This window comes from Centropristis striata, chromosome 23 (genome assembly GCF_030273125.1).
Source record: "Centropristis striata isolate RG_2023a ecotype Rhode Island chromosome 23, C.striata_1.0, whole genome shotgun sequence".
Taxonomy (NCBI): domain Eukaryota; kingdom Metazoa; phylum Chordata; class Actinopteri; order Perciformes; family Serranidae; genus Centropristis; species Centropristis striata.
Window position 1 is genome coordinate 16697879 of NC_081539.1, and position 20298 is coordinate 16718176.

A 20298-nucleotide genomic window follows, 5' to 3' on the forward strand; every position below is an offset into this window, starting at 1 on the left:
AGAGGCCTAATTAAAGCACTAACCCTTGTTTAAACCAGCGCATATTCACCAAGGTTAGATTTACTCAGCATGCTTTTAGACAAATGTTTGTCAGAAACACTTCACACTAGGAAACAACTTTTGTTTTGCTGCTCAACACTTCCACTCAGAGTGAGTCAATAGCAGCCACCAGGGAAAAGAGTAATATCCTTTCACTACTTATTCTATTTTCCTGGATAATCATTCAGGGCAACTGACTTTAGCACCTTCTCCGCACCATCTACTGTTTTCTGCCACCCCATTAAACTTTAAAATAAACATTCATCTGGAGGATTGTTTTGGCCTTCAGCTATTTTCCCCAGAGGAATTAAGAGACTTCTGCATTTCCAACCCATTTGATGCCAATATCGCTTAGGTTTCTACGCACAGCGCCCAACTACTGATGACAGCAAATCCTCCAAACTGTCTTTATATAATGCCCAATGCAGTTAAGGTAACCCCACAGGTGCGACAACAATCCTCATTGCTGTTTCATAAATCTGTCACACTCTCCTCTCTCTCAGTCTGCCCCCTGTCCCCTACAGACATCTGCACAGTCTGGCAGTCAATTATATCTCCTCACCTTCAAAAAGCCTCCCTCCATCGCTGCATGGGAGGCAGTAGAGACCCGTATCTTTCCCTGATCTTTATCCTTTCCCAGCAGCAGGAATGCTGGAGCTGTCAGCTCAAACCTTCAGTTAACCTCCCCAAAACCCACAAGAGACAACAACCATCACATCTGCATGAGAGCCGCTTGTTTAATGTGACACACAGTGTCATCAGGCGTGCTGGTTAGTCAGTGGGTTTGACATGAAGTATCTACCTGTGTGTGAGAAGCTCATCCAGCTGAAACATTAAAAACATTCATGGAGCATGAGAACAAATGACAAATGCTTGTTGACATCAGGTTAATAAAGTATGAAATTACAAAAGGCCTCAAGGAAATCTTATTGTGCACATGACATTTTAACCCTCTTAACCCCTCGACCCACTGGCATGGTCTAGAGGGCATTTTATCTTTAAAAAAAAAAAGCAAAACGTTTATCATACTGTGAATACAGAGGTTACATTTCCAATGGTTGTACACACATCATGTGTTCCATCAGGGAAGATCTCAAGATCTAACTTCTGTGCCCCTAAGCAAAACCAGCAAGCCATGAATAATTCAGCTGAGACCAGCAGTTACGTGAAAGAAAGACCTCGATTGAACTGCAGGCTGCTTATACAGAGAGGAGAGCACGCTAAGGGGTTGATGAACTGTAAATGGCTCAATAAACATCGCCTGAAGAAACCAAATGTATTGACAATACTTGGAACAATCAGGGTCTTGGAAAACTGTTGTATGTATAGAGTTCTTCTTTTTTTCTAGCTTTTTTAGACACACATAAAAGTTAAGAGTCCAACTGCTTGTCAATGTCACTCTTGGACCAGGAAGCCAATTAAATCAAGCAAGAAGCGGGTTTTACTACTTTACTATGTCCTGTTTTGATGCGGTAGATAAATGCAGATATGAGCTGTTTTTAATGACTCCGAACCATTTAATTCAAGGCCTGTTACTTAAAAACTATCAGTGAACGTTACATGGAGTTTCATTGGTCTGAGAAAGCAGCTCACTCCACAGACCCACCACGCTGCTCTGCCCAACAAGGTGATTTTAAAGCCTGAATGAACCAAGTGATTGCCTTCTTCTACTGCACAATAGACAATTTAAAGTTGTCAATAATTCAAGTCATGATCATATTGTTTCTATAGAGGTGCAGGATGTTTATATTGCAGTGTACTGCGCACAACATGCCCAGAAACTGTTCAGGTGGTTAATGTATGACAAGAGAAAAGAGGGATCCATTTTGGTCATTTTTTCATCTAGGGTGGTTTTCCCTCTTGTCTATGCTGCTATGTCAATGAGTCCAGAGGCTATTGGTCATCTACTGACCTGTGATCTGACCAGAGCAGGAGGCACAGGGATTCAGTCAGTCAATATAACACCACTATCCATCCTTACATTTCTCTCTTTATGCAAATTCCTCTTGACCTCGTATCCAGCTCCTTATCGTCTTCAGCGCTCTAACCCTGCCTTCACCTCCTGGATATCTGTTCGGATCAATACACAAGCCTAAGGAGGCGGCCCCTCCTGGTGTGAAACCAGGACACAAAGCCCAAAGGGCAAACATCAAACGGTTGTCTTCATATGCTCCGTTGTCCTTTCATCCTCCTCTTTGTAATGTGGCTCAGAGACATGACTTATGGTGACATATGGAGGTACTCAGTCCCAAGGTCTCTGCAGAAGTGCGACGGAGCTTTGATTGTGTCTTGCCAAGTGAGTCTTGTGATCCTTAAGAGCAGGATCAGTCCCCCTCCTATCAATCTGAGTTATCAGTCCTTGCGGCCGCCTCTCTCCCCAAGTACCCGTCTCTTCAGGAGCTCCAGTTTATCGCTGGCCAGCGCTTCTCTCAGGGCGCCGAAGAAGGCATGATAGTGGGCTGTGTTGTGGATCATGAGCAGGACTCCAGCCAGCAGCTCATTGGTCACCAGCAGGTGGTGCAGGTACGCCCTCTGGTGGTTCTTACAGCAGTAGCAGCCACACCCCTCCACCAGGGGCCTGAAGTCGTCCTGGTACCTGGACAGAAGTTTAAAGAAGTGAGTAGAATTCATGCATAGGCACCCTTAATGTAAATCAAGTGATTCACCAAGCGGTGCTACGTATGAAGCCCTTCAGCTGCCACAAACCTCTTGTCTTTGAGATCGATCTCAAAGGATGTCATCTGCGTTTGATCATCAAGATTAACATCTCCGTTCTGTTGCGTCTCCTCCGTCGTGTCCCGCGCTTCATCCAGCTCCAGCACTGCCAAAGCATACATACATTATTATATTATTAACCCCAGCACACCACAAACTCTTCATAATGTCATTCATTTTGCAGGAAACACTTCCCTACTTACAGAGCTACACAATCTAACGCCCGGCGGCAAAAATAAAATGAGAACACATGTAGCTTGACCCCTTTTAAAAACGGCTATGTCCTATATTCTCTCGGCCATTATAATGCAATTACTTACCGGCTATGTTCTGACAACGAAAAGCCTGTCTCACACAGATGGGTGTTCACCACAAAGTGACTTCACCTCATTTAATTAGAAGGGAAAAGTAACGAGAGCTGACGAAGAGCCATGTTTTATCAAGTGGGCTGTTGTTGCTCACAGTAGGGTACACCGCAGTTACGAGACACAAAGGATGTTAAGGAAGATGAAATAAAACAGGGACGAGTAAAAGAGATAAAAGGAAGAAAGTGGTCCACAGCAATGCACACGATTAATGATTAAGATTAAAAGGCGACAAATAGAGCAAAATGGGATTAGTGCTAACTGGAATAAGTGAAGCAAAGAGCACCGGAGTGTATAAACAAAGTATAAAAAGGAAATGAGCTTAAGGAGCGGGTGATAAGAGAATAAAAGGGACGAAATGAGGCTTGACCAAAGTAATTAACATGTAAAGGAAGGAGAAGTAAGTTGTTCTGTGGCAGAATGAGAGCAGTAACTACAGAAACAGTGAAGTTGAAAAAAAATTGGATTCAAGGCTAATTAACTAAACTGTGAAGCAGATTGTGGCTAAACTTAATTTTGTGCCTTTTTTACTGATTGTTAACAAACTAGAATTGACGCCTCCACCATCCAGCCAGGTTGCAGTTAAATCCATGTCCGTCCAGACTCGTATAATGCAAAGACTTTGCAGGAATTCAATCAGAAAGTCATTTTTTTGGCTTCATGCACGTATTCAGCAGACAACCTGAAAACATAATGCCTCCAACCGTGGCTATAGCTGGCACAGAGGCAGAGCAAACATTTTGGATACTGAACTCGAGGTTTGGACATCTAAGAGCAGCAGAGAAAACACACCCACAAACAAAATGTGTTCTTCGTCTTTATCTGGGGTTTTATTTTCCATTTGAACAAACAAGATAATTTAATTGAACTCCCTGAAGTCAGAGGATACAGAGACAGCAGCTCCTGCTGGGCTAGTTAGGTTAGCAGGACTCATTAATGTTGCTTTACTGTTGCTTTGAGTTCCTCATTATGATTATATTAAGATACAGAATTATTTATATGGTACAATAAAGCAAATTAATAAGATGTTGGAGCATTGAAATGTCGGTTTTGTTTTACCTGTTTTGTTACAAATGCGGTTTGTTACCAAAAAATTACAAATTTCTAGGCATTATAATTTTTTAAATCATGGTAAAATAGATTCTGGTCTCTTAAAAACAATTTTAAATAAATATGTAGTTGACCGAATGTCTTTTGAATGACATTCAAAGCTTATATTGAGGTTTTTGAATTAAGTTTCTAATGCCGGTGGAAACATTATTTTATTCATTTATTCATATCACTTAATTTCAGACCTGACACAATACCAAAATAAAATATATGAAGCACACAAAATGAAAAAATGTTCCCCCAAAATTTAAAATAAATGTCTGACATCGAGTAATATAAAGTTTAACTTATTAACTCTGACCTGCTGGCTTCAAATTTTATGCTCATATAGAACTATTAACATAGATTCACCTGTAATATTTATATTTCTAATCAACTATATATAAATCAGTCAATTTTACATTACGGCAGTGTAAAAACAAGAACGAATTAATACAAATCAAATTCAAATGTTGATCTAGAATTTAAATGTCAAGTTAAATGTAAGTTATTGCTGGTTGTCTTTATAGGGCATAAAAGATGGAGGAAGTGCATTAAGGGGAGAAAAGAAAAGAGAGTTTTTAAAGCTGGAAAAAGGAAAAGTGCACCAGAAGAAAACTTTAAAAGGGTAACAAGGAAGTAAGAGTGTGAATTAACATACGGCCTGTTGTGTCAGAAAGGGTCTTAACTGGGAAGTGAGGGTGTTGACACCCCCCTACGGAGCCTTGTAATTGGCTGAGAGGGGAAATAAAATTTCACTTCAGGTTTGACACCATCACTGCTCTCACCTCCACTGAACTCCATCACGCTCCCTGTGCAGAATCGATTAGCGCTGTCTGCCACTAAATGCTGCCGGATAACCGAACTTTACTCCTGTCTGTCAAACAAGTTTCACGCAACTTTTTTAATGAAGCACAAAGTCCTCATCAGGCGGAGTTGGTGCATTTCCCACAGCTCTTGTCATAACACTTCTTAAGGTTTACACTCAGGAAAAACAATCAGTACAGTCGGCCCGGACTTAATTGTTACCTTACTGGAACTGCTGTGGGATTCACCATTGATTTCATTTCACCAGCTGAAATTCCTTCCACCCAATTACTACAACTGACCTGGGGCTAGAAAATACACACCACGAAACCAACAAACGCATAGCTTTAATAGCCATTAGCTTCATCTCTGATTTGATGGCAGAAGAAAAAAAGCAGGGAAACATGACTCATAATGTACCAAAATAGTCAGGATATCATTACTTCTGATGACAAAAAAATGTATTCTTTGCAAACGTAAATGAGGAGTTTATTTGCATATAGAGCGGAGAAGTGAGATCCAATCACAACCGCTCGCTTACGAAGCTCTAGTGCCAGGCGTGAACTGACGTACTTGTTGCTGTCCACTTGTGAGCGGATCACCCAGGACGCATGTTAATGCAGCTCTGAAGAGACACACTCTCCTTTCCCGTTCATTATGTGAAAACAGGCTCAACTGCAGCTCAGTTGTCAGCAAACTGAAATTAGATGAAGGGTTGTTCATTTACTGAAGACACTCTGCAGGGTCCACACAAAGAGAGATGTAAGTCCGCTTAAAGGCGGTGTAATAAGGAGAATATTGTCTGTGCTGAGAGATGAAAGGGCATTTACATTTGTATAAGAACCCAGAACATGCTAGGATTTAAAAACTCAACATTATAGGCTCCTCCTATAGAAATTAACATAAGCCCGCTCTTTAATTATTTGGCTTTAATCATCTCTATACCATTAATAACATCAAAGCCAAGCTTTTCTGTCCAAGATGTCTCAGCATATTTACACCCAGAAAAATGTCTCATTGCTGTGTCCACATCTCCCAGAAATGAACTATCATGGTGAGAGGAATCATATTCTCCACCACAATCTCATTTCATTAAGGTTTCATTCAAATACAAATGCATCGAGAGAGAGACAGAGAGACAGACCGACAGACACAGAGAGAGCGAGAGAGAGAGAGAGCGAGAGAGCGAGAGAGAGAGAGAGAGAGAGAGACTCCCTACCAAAGCTCCTAAATTACATTGTGACATGTCAGTTTGCTCTAGGCATCTATTGCAAGCTCTGGAATAGAACGTCTGTGTTTTTCATCTTTTTGGGGTAATTTCCTTTATAACACTTTTAAAGAAAAGAGTCTTTTTGAGGCCTTTGGCAAGGTTATTTTACCGGAAAGGTCCTTTGGTTTGACAGGAGCAGAAAAGTCCCCTTTTAAATTTGAAATTTAACCTTTGTGTGATTTGATTTAAATGCAATATGTTTAATGTCTAAAAACACAGTGACAGTGACTTAGGTTACTGCCTGAGAGAATCATTGTCACTTTTTTGCAGAGCCAGAGAGTTCTAGTCCCAGTTCAGACCGTGGACATATTAGACGTGTTGACGGAGATTACTAAACTCTATCAAGGATCCCAATATTATTGAAATAACAGTCTACATTTGTATTTTTAAATACAATTTGTGTATATAGTGTTCAATGAAGGTTTCTAACATTTCTACACATAAACATCTTTAATCTAAAACAAACTATAGATTACAATAGAAATGTGTCCACAGAAAGCAAGCTAGCTTCAGTGAATACTGTCAGTCTAATCAAGACTTGGCAGTGAATTAATTCATTCTTCACTGCAAATTAATACATTTGTGCTGAAGCCATTCACCCTTAAAGTTACAGCTGGGTGAAACATTAAAACTCAACTTAGCTGATGCCTTTGTTAGGTATAACATCATGGTTAATCTACAATATTTATTCATTTTTCATCTGTATTTTAAACAGAAATTACCATTCACTGTACTGCCATGTCGTTGTTTAAACTTGCACATGCATAAAGGTACGCTTCCATTAGGTATTTTTCCCTCTAGTTAGCCACTTTCGGTGTGGCTTGGGAGGATCCGCCCAACTTCACGGGTTAGTGGCTCAGAAAGTACCTTCCTCGGGTAGGTACATTTCTGAGCCGCTACTAACTAGTCGACACTGATTGGATATGGTTGAGGCGGCGATTTCGCGCATGCGTGATTCATTTGCAGAGCGGTGCAGACTGGACACTGAGGGGTTAACATCTCCTGCTTTGCTGACTGCAGCTGGGAGAGACCGCTGTAGGAGGATTCGGCCGCTTGTAAGTGCTTTGGGATGGCACCTGCTACTTGTTTAAAAGAGTAGGAATGACTCTCCTGGGGAGTCCTGGTGGCTCACACTGGTAGAGCGCGTACCATTAAGGCTGAGTCCTTGCTGCGGCTCCCTTTGCCGCGTGTCCTCTCCTCTGTCTCCCCCTTTCTATCTATCACTTTCAATAAAGCATGAAAAATGCCAAAATATAATCTTAAAAAAATAAACATCCTAAATATGAAGGATGGTAACAAGGATGCCGCGTGTGTTGTCTGCTGCTACAAAATGATCTGTATGGGAACAGAGGCCGAGGGGAACTAACTAGTGGGCGTAGCCAAAACACTCAGCTGCTTTCCAAAATGTACTCAAAAAGTACTCAGTGCCTTAAGTCTAAAACAAGAGCTCTCTGGTTCTGCAGGGCGATGTTGAAAAGAACAACAAAGTCGTTATCTTAAAAAAAAAAACGATTGTGTGCACTGCAGATTATGAAACACTGTATTTTTAATGGGAATCCTTTAGCATCATAAACTGGAGGGGGGTTGATGCAACTTAAATGAGAGTTAGAGGTGCTGAAATTTAATACAAACTTGATCTACATCTGTCAAGTCTGAGTCATGTAGCAACACCCAAATGACTCTGGAGTAAAAGAGAAAGGCAATAAAAGTAAAATCATTAAGAGAAAAATAGGCTGTTATTTTCATGGAGTTTGGTGCCGAGGAACCACATCACTGGATCAATATCTGTCAGCGCATAACGGCTGCCAATTAAGTAAAACTAATCATTTTTGGTTTAGCTTTGTCTGAGAAATTGATTTACTCTCTAAAATGTTATAACTTAAGAAGCTGTAACACATAGCCATTCACCACACCTGCAGGGAGCGCTCTACCTGCGAGCTCCGGGTCCGGGGAGATGTTGAAGCTGAAGCAAAGAGCACAGCCTCGCTCCGTCACCTGGAAGGGAAAGAAGCTCTCAAACAGGTCCACGCCGGCTTCCACGCACGCCAGCACCTCATCAGGCCGTCCTACGCCCTGCATCAGCCTGAGAGTCCCACACAGACAGCAGAAAGCAGTGGATTAAAATTTAAATCAACATTAATGTAACCAACACAACATATAACCCTCCAACATGTTCACCCTTGTGTGTTTGTGCTCTCTGTGGGGTTTCAGTTCACTGGCTCCCTCTGACTCTCTGCCTGCAGACATCAAGGTCAAGCCCAATTTAGCATCTGATAATGACTCCACTTTCCATTACGAGGCAGCATCCTCTAGCAGCCAGAGCTACCAGCAGGGATGGTGGAGTCCCATGGTGTTCAACTAGAGCCCCCAGGCCGCTCCTGGATGAACACCATCGCTCGTCTCAAGTCCACTGCCAAAACTCCTCCATCACCTCTGGGGAGAGGAGCGCTCATGTGTGGCAATCTCTGGTGAAAATCCTCTGAGAGGCCACAGGCTTATAGTTTGAAGAGCCAGTAACATGTAGAGAAAGTTTGGCCTTTAAAAAGCGACTGCACTGGTTGGAGACATCACAGCCCATTTTCAGATCATCAGAAGAAGAATTTTATCATTTATGTTAAGCTTTATTCTTTCCACAGGATAAACAAGACTAAGTCAAAGTCTTGGATAAGGCTAGAGTCCGTCAGTATGCTTAATAGTTACAGGGAAACTAATTTTATATTACTATTTGTTACTACCACGTAAATCATTACATTATTTACTTTATTTAAAAGAATGAATCTGTGCAATAAGGACTTTCTGCAGAAATCCTGTGCAATAATTACATTTGTTTATATATATATATATACACATTTATTATATATATTTCCTTTTTTTTACATATCTCTTTTTACTTCAAATTATTTTTTACATCTCCATATTTCTTTTAATTTCTATAAATTTAGTATAGCACGCTATTTTGTCTTTATTTTATTTACGTACTTATTTACTTCCTTTTCTGTTGGATCCCTCCCCCAATGAAGAATTTCTGATACTGATGAAGTTTACCAAAGCAGTATGTCACATGACATGGTGTAGGTTTTACCCAGATAATTATAGACTGCTTAAATTGAAAGATGACAACAATCTAATCATGTGATTTTAAACAATTTGTTTCTCTGGATTACTCATCTAAAGTGTTATTGTGCGTGCCGAGTGCTCAGTAAATGTTATCAGGCGTGTTAGATAGAGATTATTCCTGAAAGTGTGCCAAAACGCTTGTGAGGAGGATGATCAGATTTGGTTTTGGATTTGGATGTCTAAATTTAACATTATTTTTTGGGCTACAGCTGATAATCATTTTCATTAAATCATTGGGCCAATTATTTTTACAATTATTAGATGAGTTGTTCATATAAAACAACAGACAAATGTGAAATGTCTATCCAAAGCATCCAGAGTCTTTGTGACCAATAATCCAAAACATGAATATATTCCATTCTTAATGATTTAAACAAAGAGAAGCAGCAAATCCTCACACTCAAGGAGCCGAGAGAAGAGAATGATTGGAAGGTGTTTCTGGAAAAATGACAAACGAGTACCTGACAACTAATCCTTTCAGCTCTAATTCAATTACAAATGGAAAATGGAAAAAGGCAACCAACTCTACAAGTCGTATTAGAAAAAAAATTGGTAGCGTAAAATAAAATAATTGTTGTTGTTAAATGTCTGTTTCAGCGTTAAATTCATGTATGAGTTGCATGTTTTACTCTCAGCACAAGACTATATCACGCTCTTTTTTCCATCAGTCATGTGACGGGAAATTTAATGTCTTCACCACAATGAAATCATTTTAACTTGCTGCTTTATTGTCAGTTATTATAAAATCTATTGTTGTTTAAGGTGTCCGTTAGGCAGGAAAGTTTCAATTCAAGTTTGTCAGCAAACAGTGCAAAGGTAATGGAGAACTGTAAACTAAACGTGACCAGTAGTAAAGCTAATAAGCTAACTGACACTGGTGCTGTGCTGTAAGGTTGAGCGGAGATAATGAGTGCTGACAGACTGTGGGGGAGCACGGCAGAGCTGCTGGGATTTCACTTGTATTCAATCAAGCAGGATAATTAACTGATTGAGCAGGGGAGCACCAACTGGGTCCACTCTGAATCACTTTGTCTCACACAGACGACCATAACGGTATCATGTGTCACTGGACTTCAACCTGCTGAACTGGTTGGTTCACTTACTGAAAATCAAAGAGACTCAAACTAATTAAAATTCTGTTAATTTATGTTTCGGATGCAAAGAATTAAAGAATTGTGGTGATGGGAACTGATTAAGTTTCTCCTTGTTGGTGGTTTCCAATTATAAAGACTTGGTTTCTTTCTTTCAGTTTACATTACCAATTAAATTAAAGCTGGAACTCTTAATCAATTAATTTGTTTATCAGCAGAAAATGAATCCACAACCATTTATTGAAACATTCAAGTCATTTTTCAAACAAAATGCTGGTTTTCATCAACTCCAACATGAGAATTTGCTGCTTTTGTCTCTGTTTAAAGGGGACCTATTATGATTTTCCTGATTTTCCTGTACACATATTGTTATAATGTCTGTAAACATGTAAACAACACATACCAGTACCTGTGAGCAAATAATTCAGGTTTCAGACTTTTGAACAGTTTTTTTACTCTCGGCTCAAGTTGATGAAAGCGTGTGATTGATTTATATACATGGTCATCTGATCAGGCAGCTTATAAGTCAATACACTGCGATCAGGACCCGACCAATATGGGATTGTTGAGGCCAATACCGAGACCATTGATAGAAGAGAAAAATCTACAGATTAACAATGTGGCAATCGATAAAAACAGATTTTTATATGTTAATTTTGCGCAGAAAGATGGATACATAGATGTACTTTATTGATCACAAACTGGGAAATGACTGTTACAGCTGCAGCAAAGGTTAAAAATATGACTCTACAAAAGATTCTCAGAAGCTGCTTTCTTAAATAAATTACTTAATTAAAGCGTATTTAAGATTATTAAACTTCGCACATACAATGTATAACATTGTATATGTCGCTACATCATCATTGTTGGTGCAGATACCAATAGTTACCGCTGATATGTCTTGCTCTAACTGCTACGTGCAGCTACATGTCAGACAGAGGGTGAATAGAGCTGAAGGCAGTATGAGAAAAATAAAGGATGTAAACATGCTGCAGTTTCTGACACAAAACACAAGTATGAACCTGAATATTAGCATCAAACTGTTATAATATAATATCACTGTGAATTAAGTGAACTTTTGGAACATGACATTTTGAAAACGTATTTTTTTTTTTGCACATTTTCTGATTTGTTAGACCGAGTGATTAATCAAGAAAATTATTAATTCTGATAAAAAATCACCAGTTGCAGCCCCTAGTTTGATAAAGTTTTAAAAGATCAATTCAAATTGTAATGGACATTTTTAAACCTTTTGTTGAGTAAATGATTGATCAAATCAACACATTCATTAATAATGAAAATCATGAGCTGTAGCTCCGTTGGTGTTTTTTTTTTTTTTGTTCCTGTAAGGATTTACTGCAGAGCGTCTGGAAGTTTCTAAACTGGTGATTAAATACAAAGCATGCCTTTGTGTTACATCTGTCGTATTGATGGCAAGATAATAAATAACAGAAGGTGAAGTTTGTCCACACACCCGCTATACCTCCTTCTGTTTGGTTGTTCAGTGACTACTTTCTAATTAAACACTGGAGAAGAGTGTATGATTGTGTGTGTGTGTGGGGGGGACTGTTGTCTTACAACTGTAATCAATAAGAACATTTGTCATAGTCAAAAGCTGACCTGGGTTTGTCCTCAGGCAGCTCCTTAGTCACAGCAGTGATGAGCTGGGTCCTCAGAGTCTGCTCCATGCAGCCCGTCTGAAGGCCGTCCAGGCAGAATCCCGCCACGGGCCTCTTGGCGGTCTCCCTGGCTGAACGCAGCCTCTCCTCCAGGATGTCTCCTCCCTCCACCACCCCGAACACATCCACTCCCTCCAGCTCCTGGCAATGACAGACAGTTTGGTGATTAAACAGCTGACAGAAGGAAACCCTGAAAAATATAAAATATATCAAGAAATAGGAGGAGAAAGAGGGAAAATGTAAACTGAAACCTGACTTGGGATGGGTGTTTGGAAGAAACCTGCCAACTTGAGCATCTGGAACGTTAGCGGTCAAATTAATCGCAATGTTTTTATACATACTCCAGTATGTATAAACAATGCATACATGGGCAAAATAAAAATCGGACGAAAAGAGACTTTCGTAAAGTAACTCAAGTGTGATTAAACTGTAAAGATAAGGTCAAAGAGTTCAATATTAAATGTTTTAGCCCCCGAAGAGGCATGAGGTTAGTTTTCACAGTAATCTTGCATATTTTAGTGTTTAAATAAGTTTTGGATAAAATTATACTCAGTAATTCATGCTAGCAAGGTTTGATACAGTAAGCTAGTTTTGCTCAAATTTATACTATTGCTGTGTTTTATAACTGTTATTGCAACTTTAAGCTTGCAGACTGTGGCTTTATCCAATAAAATTTTCAGCTCATTGGCTTATTTATGTGCGGACGCAGAACTGAATGCTCGGCCGTGTTTCAGTTCAGTGAACACTGATACGCAGATAAAATAAAAAAATAGACAGATCGATTAAAAATTCCATGTGATCGACCGAACGACCATTAATCGCTCATCGATTAATAATTCCCATCCCTAAACCTGACTGAACATTGTTCTAACCATATGTGAAGCATGATCAGGTATGCGGGTATAAAGAAAAAAGTTTTCATTCTTGCCAGAAAGAATAGGTTTTGATGGCTCGACATGAGGTTGACTGTGCATCACAAGGAGGAAAGACACAGTGAGGTTAGGGATGGAGCTCAGGAGCAATCAAACAGCTCAGTATAATCTTAATGTCAAGAATAATTTGCAGTATGCTGTTGGGTGTTTGGCTCTTTGCTCAGCGTCATTTCAAACCAACACTTTTATGGTCCCAAAGGAAATTTGGTTTGCAGCAAGGTAATAAAATACAAAGATGAGTAAATCTTAAAGACACACAGGCAATGAAATGTACACATAATAAATTATTAAAAAAGACTTAGACCCTTAGAGACCCACACTGACCCACTTTTGTAATTTTAGGGGAGGGCATAGCTAAGCATAGTGTGTCAAGTATTTTCTAGTCATGAATCTGCAATAAAATGTAAGATTGTGACTGTGTTTTGGTTAGGGAACTACTCAAGGTTATCTGGGTTTGGAACATTATGATAAAAGTACACAATGACACCACACCTTTTATATGTTCAATTATGTCTCATAAATGTTCAAAAACCTTCCACAAAAACACATTAAGACACCAAAACATTGAGGAACACTGTGGAAAAACCCATGCTGTGATTAAGTTTCAAAAGTTTTTGATATTTCGGAGATTTCTGCAAGAATTTTTAAACTGCAATACATTTTTTCGGCAATTCGGTGGCAAGCACTTCTGTTCTGTAAAAACTGCTGCGAAACCCCCTTATTGTCAATATAAAGAGGAAGGCTATACACAGGCTATAATGCTCTTGGTCTCTAGTTTGTGGATGTAAAGTTCAATGAGGTTGTGATTATTCTAGAGGTCCCAACAGGTCACTTTATACAGTAAAGTCAAGTTTAAAAGTGGTCAAAAATGCTCTGAGCACAATGAAATGGCTGCTGGGACTAACATCATCACTGATGAATAAAATTGGGCTCAGCTTCCCAGTTCTCCCCATTTTATAAAGTTTTAAGACTGTTTAGGGACCCCAGAATGCAGAAATATTGACACACAAAAAGGTGAAAATAACATATTTGTACTGCCTCCAGTTTGGCCAGTCTATATGGGATCATGAAGTGTGCATGATTGTAAAAGGTGAGACTCACGTGGGTTCAACATTTCATTCAGATATCTTGAGGTCAGAGGTCAATCGACCTCTTTGAAAATGACCATGTCAGTTTTTCTCTAGCTTAAATTCAGCCTTAGTTTGGAGCACTTTATAGCATCGCTCAACGAGATATCATGACGTGGTCTGTACCAATGTTTTCCTACTAATCTAGTTAAAAATAGCTTTAAAACTGAGCCCACTACAGCCTCTAAAGAAAAGGAAAACAGGGATTTTCAACGCCTGATAAATACAAGAAATGACTTCCTTTGTATGAATCGACATGTCTTCGACAAAAGAAGAGCAGAACAGTTTGAAAATATATGATCTCCTCTGAAGCATAACTGGGTTGTCATATATTTGTATAGCATCTCCTTTATGTAGATCGGCATCACTTTGTTCTCTCTTTCATGAACTGAGGTAGCTGCTTTTCAAAGAGAGACGAACAGTTGATTTCATTAGTCATGCTTGATGTTGAGCCCATTCACACCTGCTGATAATGCATGTGCCGGCTGATAATGTATTCCTCCTAATCTCGCCGTGATTCAAGCCGCAGCACAGCAGCCGCTGCCGCAACAAAAACACCAAACATCAATCCTTGTCCTGTGTGCTTGTGTCGTGCATGACTGACTCACAGATGTGATACAACAGTGGTGTGTGTTTAGACTGCTGATTGTGTGTGCGTGTGTGTGTGTACCTGTGACTTTTGGTGAAGCAGCAGACACTCATCCAGGTGAGCAAGAGTTCGATCCACAGACTTTCGAACCCTTTTGCGGGAGGTGCCGTTCTGCCAGGTCTCTCCGTCGGCCATGCTCTGGTACCAGTCTGGCTGCACGCTCTTCTGGAGAGCCATGAACTTTGCCACCGTGAGCTCGATCCGCCCACCGCTGCCCCACACTGACACCGTCTGATAACAAAGCAGTTTCATGTGAGAACACATTTGAGATGAAGCTACAGCTTTCTGAAGATATTTCTCTCTTTTGGCATTGTTGGAAACACACTTACTTGTTGAGTGTTTAGAGTTAGATGAGAAGATCAATTCCAATCTAACAAAGCAGCAGGTTAGCTTAGCTTAGCATAAAGACTGGAAACAGGAGTATACATCTTGCCTGACTCAGTCTGAAGATAACAAACAACAAGTTGTTGGGTGCTGGGATCGACATTAACCATGTCCTGTGGTCACAAAAAGTTATTCTGTGGCCACATATTTTTAATCTTGAGAATGAGACTTAATGAGATGATGTCTTAATGAGATTACCTTCCAAATAAAGTTTAAATAAAAATAAAAATAAATCCCTATACTTTAAGTCCTTGCACAAACAAAAGAATGTGAATAAATTGACACATAGAAAAATGTTTCAAATATCTTTATCATAAAGCATTAATCACAGAAGTATCTGAACAGGGCGATGTTTTTTTTTCTTCTTAATAAACATAAATAAATATCAAAACATACATCAAAATAAATAAGGAATAAGAAGAAAAAAAACATGACAGAATCATCTGATTGAGCAAATAAAAATATAGTAAGGCCAAAAATAAAATAAATAAATGAGATCAATAATGTTAAACAACAGAATTTAAAATAAATAAAATAAGTAAATAAATGAATAAAAATGTATAAATACACCATCCCCTGTAGTAATCCCACCTATTTTTCAAAGAAAATACTCAACCCTAAATCACTATCCCCCCAGGACTACTGTCATGACTGGTTAAAGGTTGCAAGATTTTCTCAGACTCTTTACATTTTTCATGCATTTTAAAAATATAGTCACAAATGTATAGTAAGCATTGTGTTTTGTTAGGCACTTATTCAAAACTCTGAAAGCATAGACTTATAAGGGTTTAGAACATCGTGATGAAAGTACACAATGGCCATCTCTATGCTCAACTGTGTCTCATAAATGTTCAGAAATCCTCCAAAAGACCACATTAAGACACCAAAATTTCATTTCATTTATTGAAATTTCAGTTAAGAAGAGCTGAGCTTAAGTGTGTCAAATTGTCTTTTCTGTATTGTTTTTACATACGTTTACATCTCGGCCAGCAAAAATTAATATTATTTTGGTCTCCAAATTTAGGGGCTTGGTGGCTCATGGGGAGAGTGCTTAAAAAGAAGATAAAGTCAGAAACATAAGCCCCCGTAAAACTACAACTTCATTTTACATTTTGTAATTAGATCTAAGCTAACAAGCTGATTGTTTTGGTCATATATTTAGGGCAGAGATGTGAGAGTGGTATTGATCTTCTCTGCTAACCTTCAGCATAAAGGAAAATAGGCATGTGGAGGTTTTCCTCTAATCAGAAGTTTAATCTCACCTTGTTAGTGGTGTAACCTGTCGGGCTGGGGGTCGCGGGGTCATGAAGCGAGCAGTACAACACAGTATCATGAAGACCTGCACAAAACAAAAAATCAATACATATCACTCACAGGGAACAAGATGAGACAAAAGGGTTAGAGTCAACAAAGGCAGCACAAGAAGCGGGGTGACGGCCTGAGACGCTTCATTACTGCGTGTTAATGTGACGACTCCCGAGTCGGAAAAGAGGAATGCGAGAATGAGGTGCGACCTTATCAGCAAACACAGCTGCAGAAGCAGATCAAAAGGTGAGAAAACAAAAGGTTCAATAGTAGCAAATGCTGTTATTATTTTTTAAATTATTCAATCACTGCTTCTCCCTTCTGGGACTTAAGAGACAGCGCAGTGGTAATCCCCTGACAGTTTACAACTAGAGACACTACAGTGATTACAGTTCTAATTTCTAATTTAGTTGCTGGAGGCAGAGTAAAGCTCTGCACCACAGCTACTGTTATACAGAAAAGCTGAATGAGGTCAATCTTCAGGGCCATCTGTATGAATATTACTCAGAACGGCACCACTTTTTGGTCAGGCTCGCGGAGTTAATCAGCTTTTCAATTTTAAACTCAATATACTGTATATTTAGAAGCAATTTGCTCCAGTCTTTCCAATCTAGCCAGTGGAAATGATGTTCATATACCACACACGCTTCAGAGAAAATGTGTGCATCATGCATGCATGACATTTACATCAATCAGCTAGTCACACTTAAAGAGGATTTTGAGCCTGGGAGAGGTTTCTTCTGATGTGTTAGTTATTTTAAATTGGACTAAATAACAGTGGAGAAAAACAGCAACAAGGTTAATTGAAAATACTTCAAACAGTCTCTTAACTCCTCTCCAGCTTCCAAATATTTGACATGGAGATGATTTTACTTGTTGTTTCAGTGTGACTGAGACTTCGGTCAAAGGACAAACAGAGTCTTAACACAGCACAGTTGAAATGCCATGCTTTTCAGCAGAGTCCAACTGGAAAAAAAGAGACTTCTTTGAGAAAGATATTTCCACCCACAACCTCTTAATGTCCTGAAATGCTCACAAACTGCTAACACAGGTCAATAATGTTTTTTCTCAAACAAACAAAAAGAGAAATGCTCCACAGGGTCCTCTCAGTGAGTGCTGTGAGTCATTTGATTGTATCCCACACACTTTACGGACTTGTCATTCATGTTGGATTTAAAGACTGAAGAAATAAGAAAAAGCTACTCTGCAAACCATGTGGTAAGACTTCTTAATCATCTGTTGCTTTCAAGGTCGAGGAGAAAAAAAACTCAACACAAAAGTTTGTTTAAAAAGTATTTGTATGAAGTAGCTTTACATTAAATAGCTTTTCAGCACGGAGAGAATGGCTTATGACAAGGGCTGCTACCATTTATTTTCTTTCCCATTTCTTCTGGTTCAATATTCAGACCAACATCAAGAATCAGATCTGCACATTAGTAACACTTGTTCAGTCTTCTAATGGAAAACAAAGCACTGTGGGAATTTTTGTGTCTTCATCAGGGTCAAAGAGTCCTCCAGTCAATAAGCGAGTTTTGGTCCTTTTTCTCTTGGAAGTTCTCCGTCCTCAAGTTTAGAGGCATCTGATTTAGCTGCATGCTGCTGGAATACTTATTTGCATTTGACCCTCAATATTTGTATGTCAATTACTCACCCTGTGTTAACTTGAATTTTTGAATAACACTGTTTTTCTTGCATTCCTTCATGGTGAATGAAGATTCAGAAAACTGAGAAAATGAATGAATTTAACTAAATGGAGGCTGCAACAGAAAAACTGATATCCATTTAAAAAGACTTGCACAACTCATGTAATACTGTAATCCAAGTCTCATGTATCCAGTTGTATGCTCAGTACTTACAAGAAACACATGGATTGTGATTAAAACCAGACTATTTAAGACACTTCCGCTGGCTTTAGGGTTTTAAATTGTAAGGTTTTAACAAAAATGAATTTCTTTGGGAAGAAGTGAGCATATGACCGGATAAATGAGACTTGGATTATACTGCATGGGTGTGGGAGTTTATGAACAGATGTTTTGATATGATTTTGCTGTTGAACACAGCCGACATTTAGTTTAATTAATCTTTTATTCACTGTTGAGGCAAGTTTTCTTCACTAATCCAGGGTTACACTGGATGAGTAATTGTGATAATAATGTTCATTTGGGGGTGAAATATTTTTTAAAGCAATGAAAACTATTTTATAAAAATTTAAGAAAAAAGTTTCAACACTACACTTTATATAATACATAATTTAGAATGCCTGCTCAGTTTAAGATAATATTTTTTTATTAATGCCCATGGGAGAAATTCCGGTGTTGCAACAGTACAAGTACAGAGTAAAACAGATTAAGGTAATAAAATAGAATGAATAATAACAGAAAATAAAGATTAAAAAAATAACAGTTAGAACTATAATACATAAACAAACAACAAAGACACTACATCCGCTATTGGTATACCAAAACTAGTAGTGCAAGTAGTGGTCTTCTTTAAGGTTACTCCAACAATAAATACATTACTTCATGATTGTCATTAGCTAAAATACCTTTTTATTAAATGTGAACACATCTGAAGTTAATAGGCGACATAATAAATTGTGTCTACTCAATGCTGTTTGGTGCTAGAATGTTCCAACTTTTATCCTTTTTACTCTTCTCCTGATTACTCTCTAGAAGACAAGTGGTATCTTCATGTATAAACAGTCTATGGTGGTATTGAGGAAAGAGAGAAGAAGGAAAACAATCTGATTGATCATGAAAAAAGTACCTGCAAACTTCCTGAATCCACCCTTAAATTCCTCCAACACATCCTGGTGCTCTGCTCTGAAAATAAGAAAAGGGAGTTAAACTTCTGAAAGAGCTACATTTCTGTGTTTGTGCATGTGTGTCTTTGTGTGATGAGTTTAGCTTACATATTGGACAGGGTGACCTGGGTGACAGAGGGGAGGTTGCTCAGGGTGTGCAGTGTGTCCTGGGTGAGGTGGGGCACTGAGCCCAAGTGTGTGTGCAGCAGACACCCCGGGACTTCCAGAGAGTGTTGTCCCGTCCTGCCGAGCCCCTTCAGCACACCCAGCCGACTCCTTCCCTGAGCCACACGGCACAGCTCCAGCTTCATCCTGCTGCCAGCCATACGAGTAGCTCTAAAAAGACCCACTGAACCACAATAAAGCACAGTATTCAAACCACAACGAGTTTGAATGACAGCGATCCCAGTTATCAATACACACGTGAAGTAGCCACGTAGCTAACTAGGCTAACCGTTCACGTGATACTATATTCAAGCTTTCGTCGAGTTGAGATGTTTACTGCTATTTACGAAACGCCAAGAGAACACACACATTCCTAATTGTGCTGGTTATTGAATTATATAAGTGATTTATATTAGAGTATCTTTCATTCGCGTACCAACTAAATTATCTGCCTGACAGGAACTACAAGTCGCGGAGATATGTCGTCATCACCGGCCGCGACGGCGCTTCGAGAACTACAAATAGCGCCGTGCCCCCTTTTTTGTAAAAAACATCAATTTGTTGTGGTGTATGAATAGTATTACATGATTTATTTTAGTTACATTTTGCTTCATATTACATTTTTAACGCAAATGTAGCCCCCTTAGAGAAGTGAACAACGTTGCTATGGTTACAAGAATTACAAACAAAGTGTAGTGGGCAATGTAGTCCAAAAATACTTCGTTGACGTGACAGTTAGCTTTAAAACATGTTAAGTGACT

General features: G+C 39.1%; 1 protein-coding gene across 2 annotated transcripts; it reads right to left on the reverse strand.

The window, feature by feature from the left end:
• Nucleotides 1–758: 758 nt before the first annotated feature.
• qtrt2 (queuine tRNA-ribosyltransferase accessory subunit 2) lies at nt 759–20117 on the reverse strand. Of its 2 annotated transcripts, none has more exons than XM_059326784.1 (8): nt 19481–20117; nt 19336–19391; nt 16527–16603; nt 14902–15111; nt 12114–12313; nt 8217–8368; nt 2746–2860; nt 759–2635 (listed from the first exon to the last, which is right to left on the reverse strand). In XM_059326784.1, the coding sequence occupies exons 1-8, from the start codon at nt 19696–19698 to the stop codon at nt 2392–2394; spliced, it is 1272 nt and encodes a 423-aa protein (XP_059182767.1). In that variant the 5' UTR covers nt 19699–20117; the 3' UTR covers nt 759–2391. The 2 variants fall into 2 exon arrangements, with proteins under 2 accessions (XP_059182767.1, XP_059182766.1); XM_059326783.1 differs by having other exon boundaries at nt 8199–8368.
• Nucleotides 20118–20298: the final 181 nt, after the last annotated feature.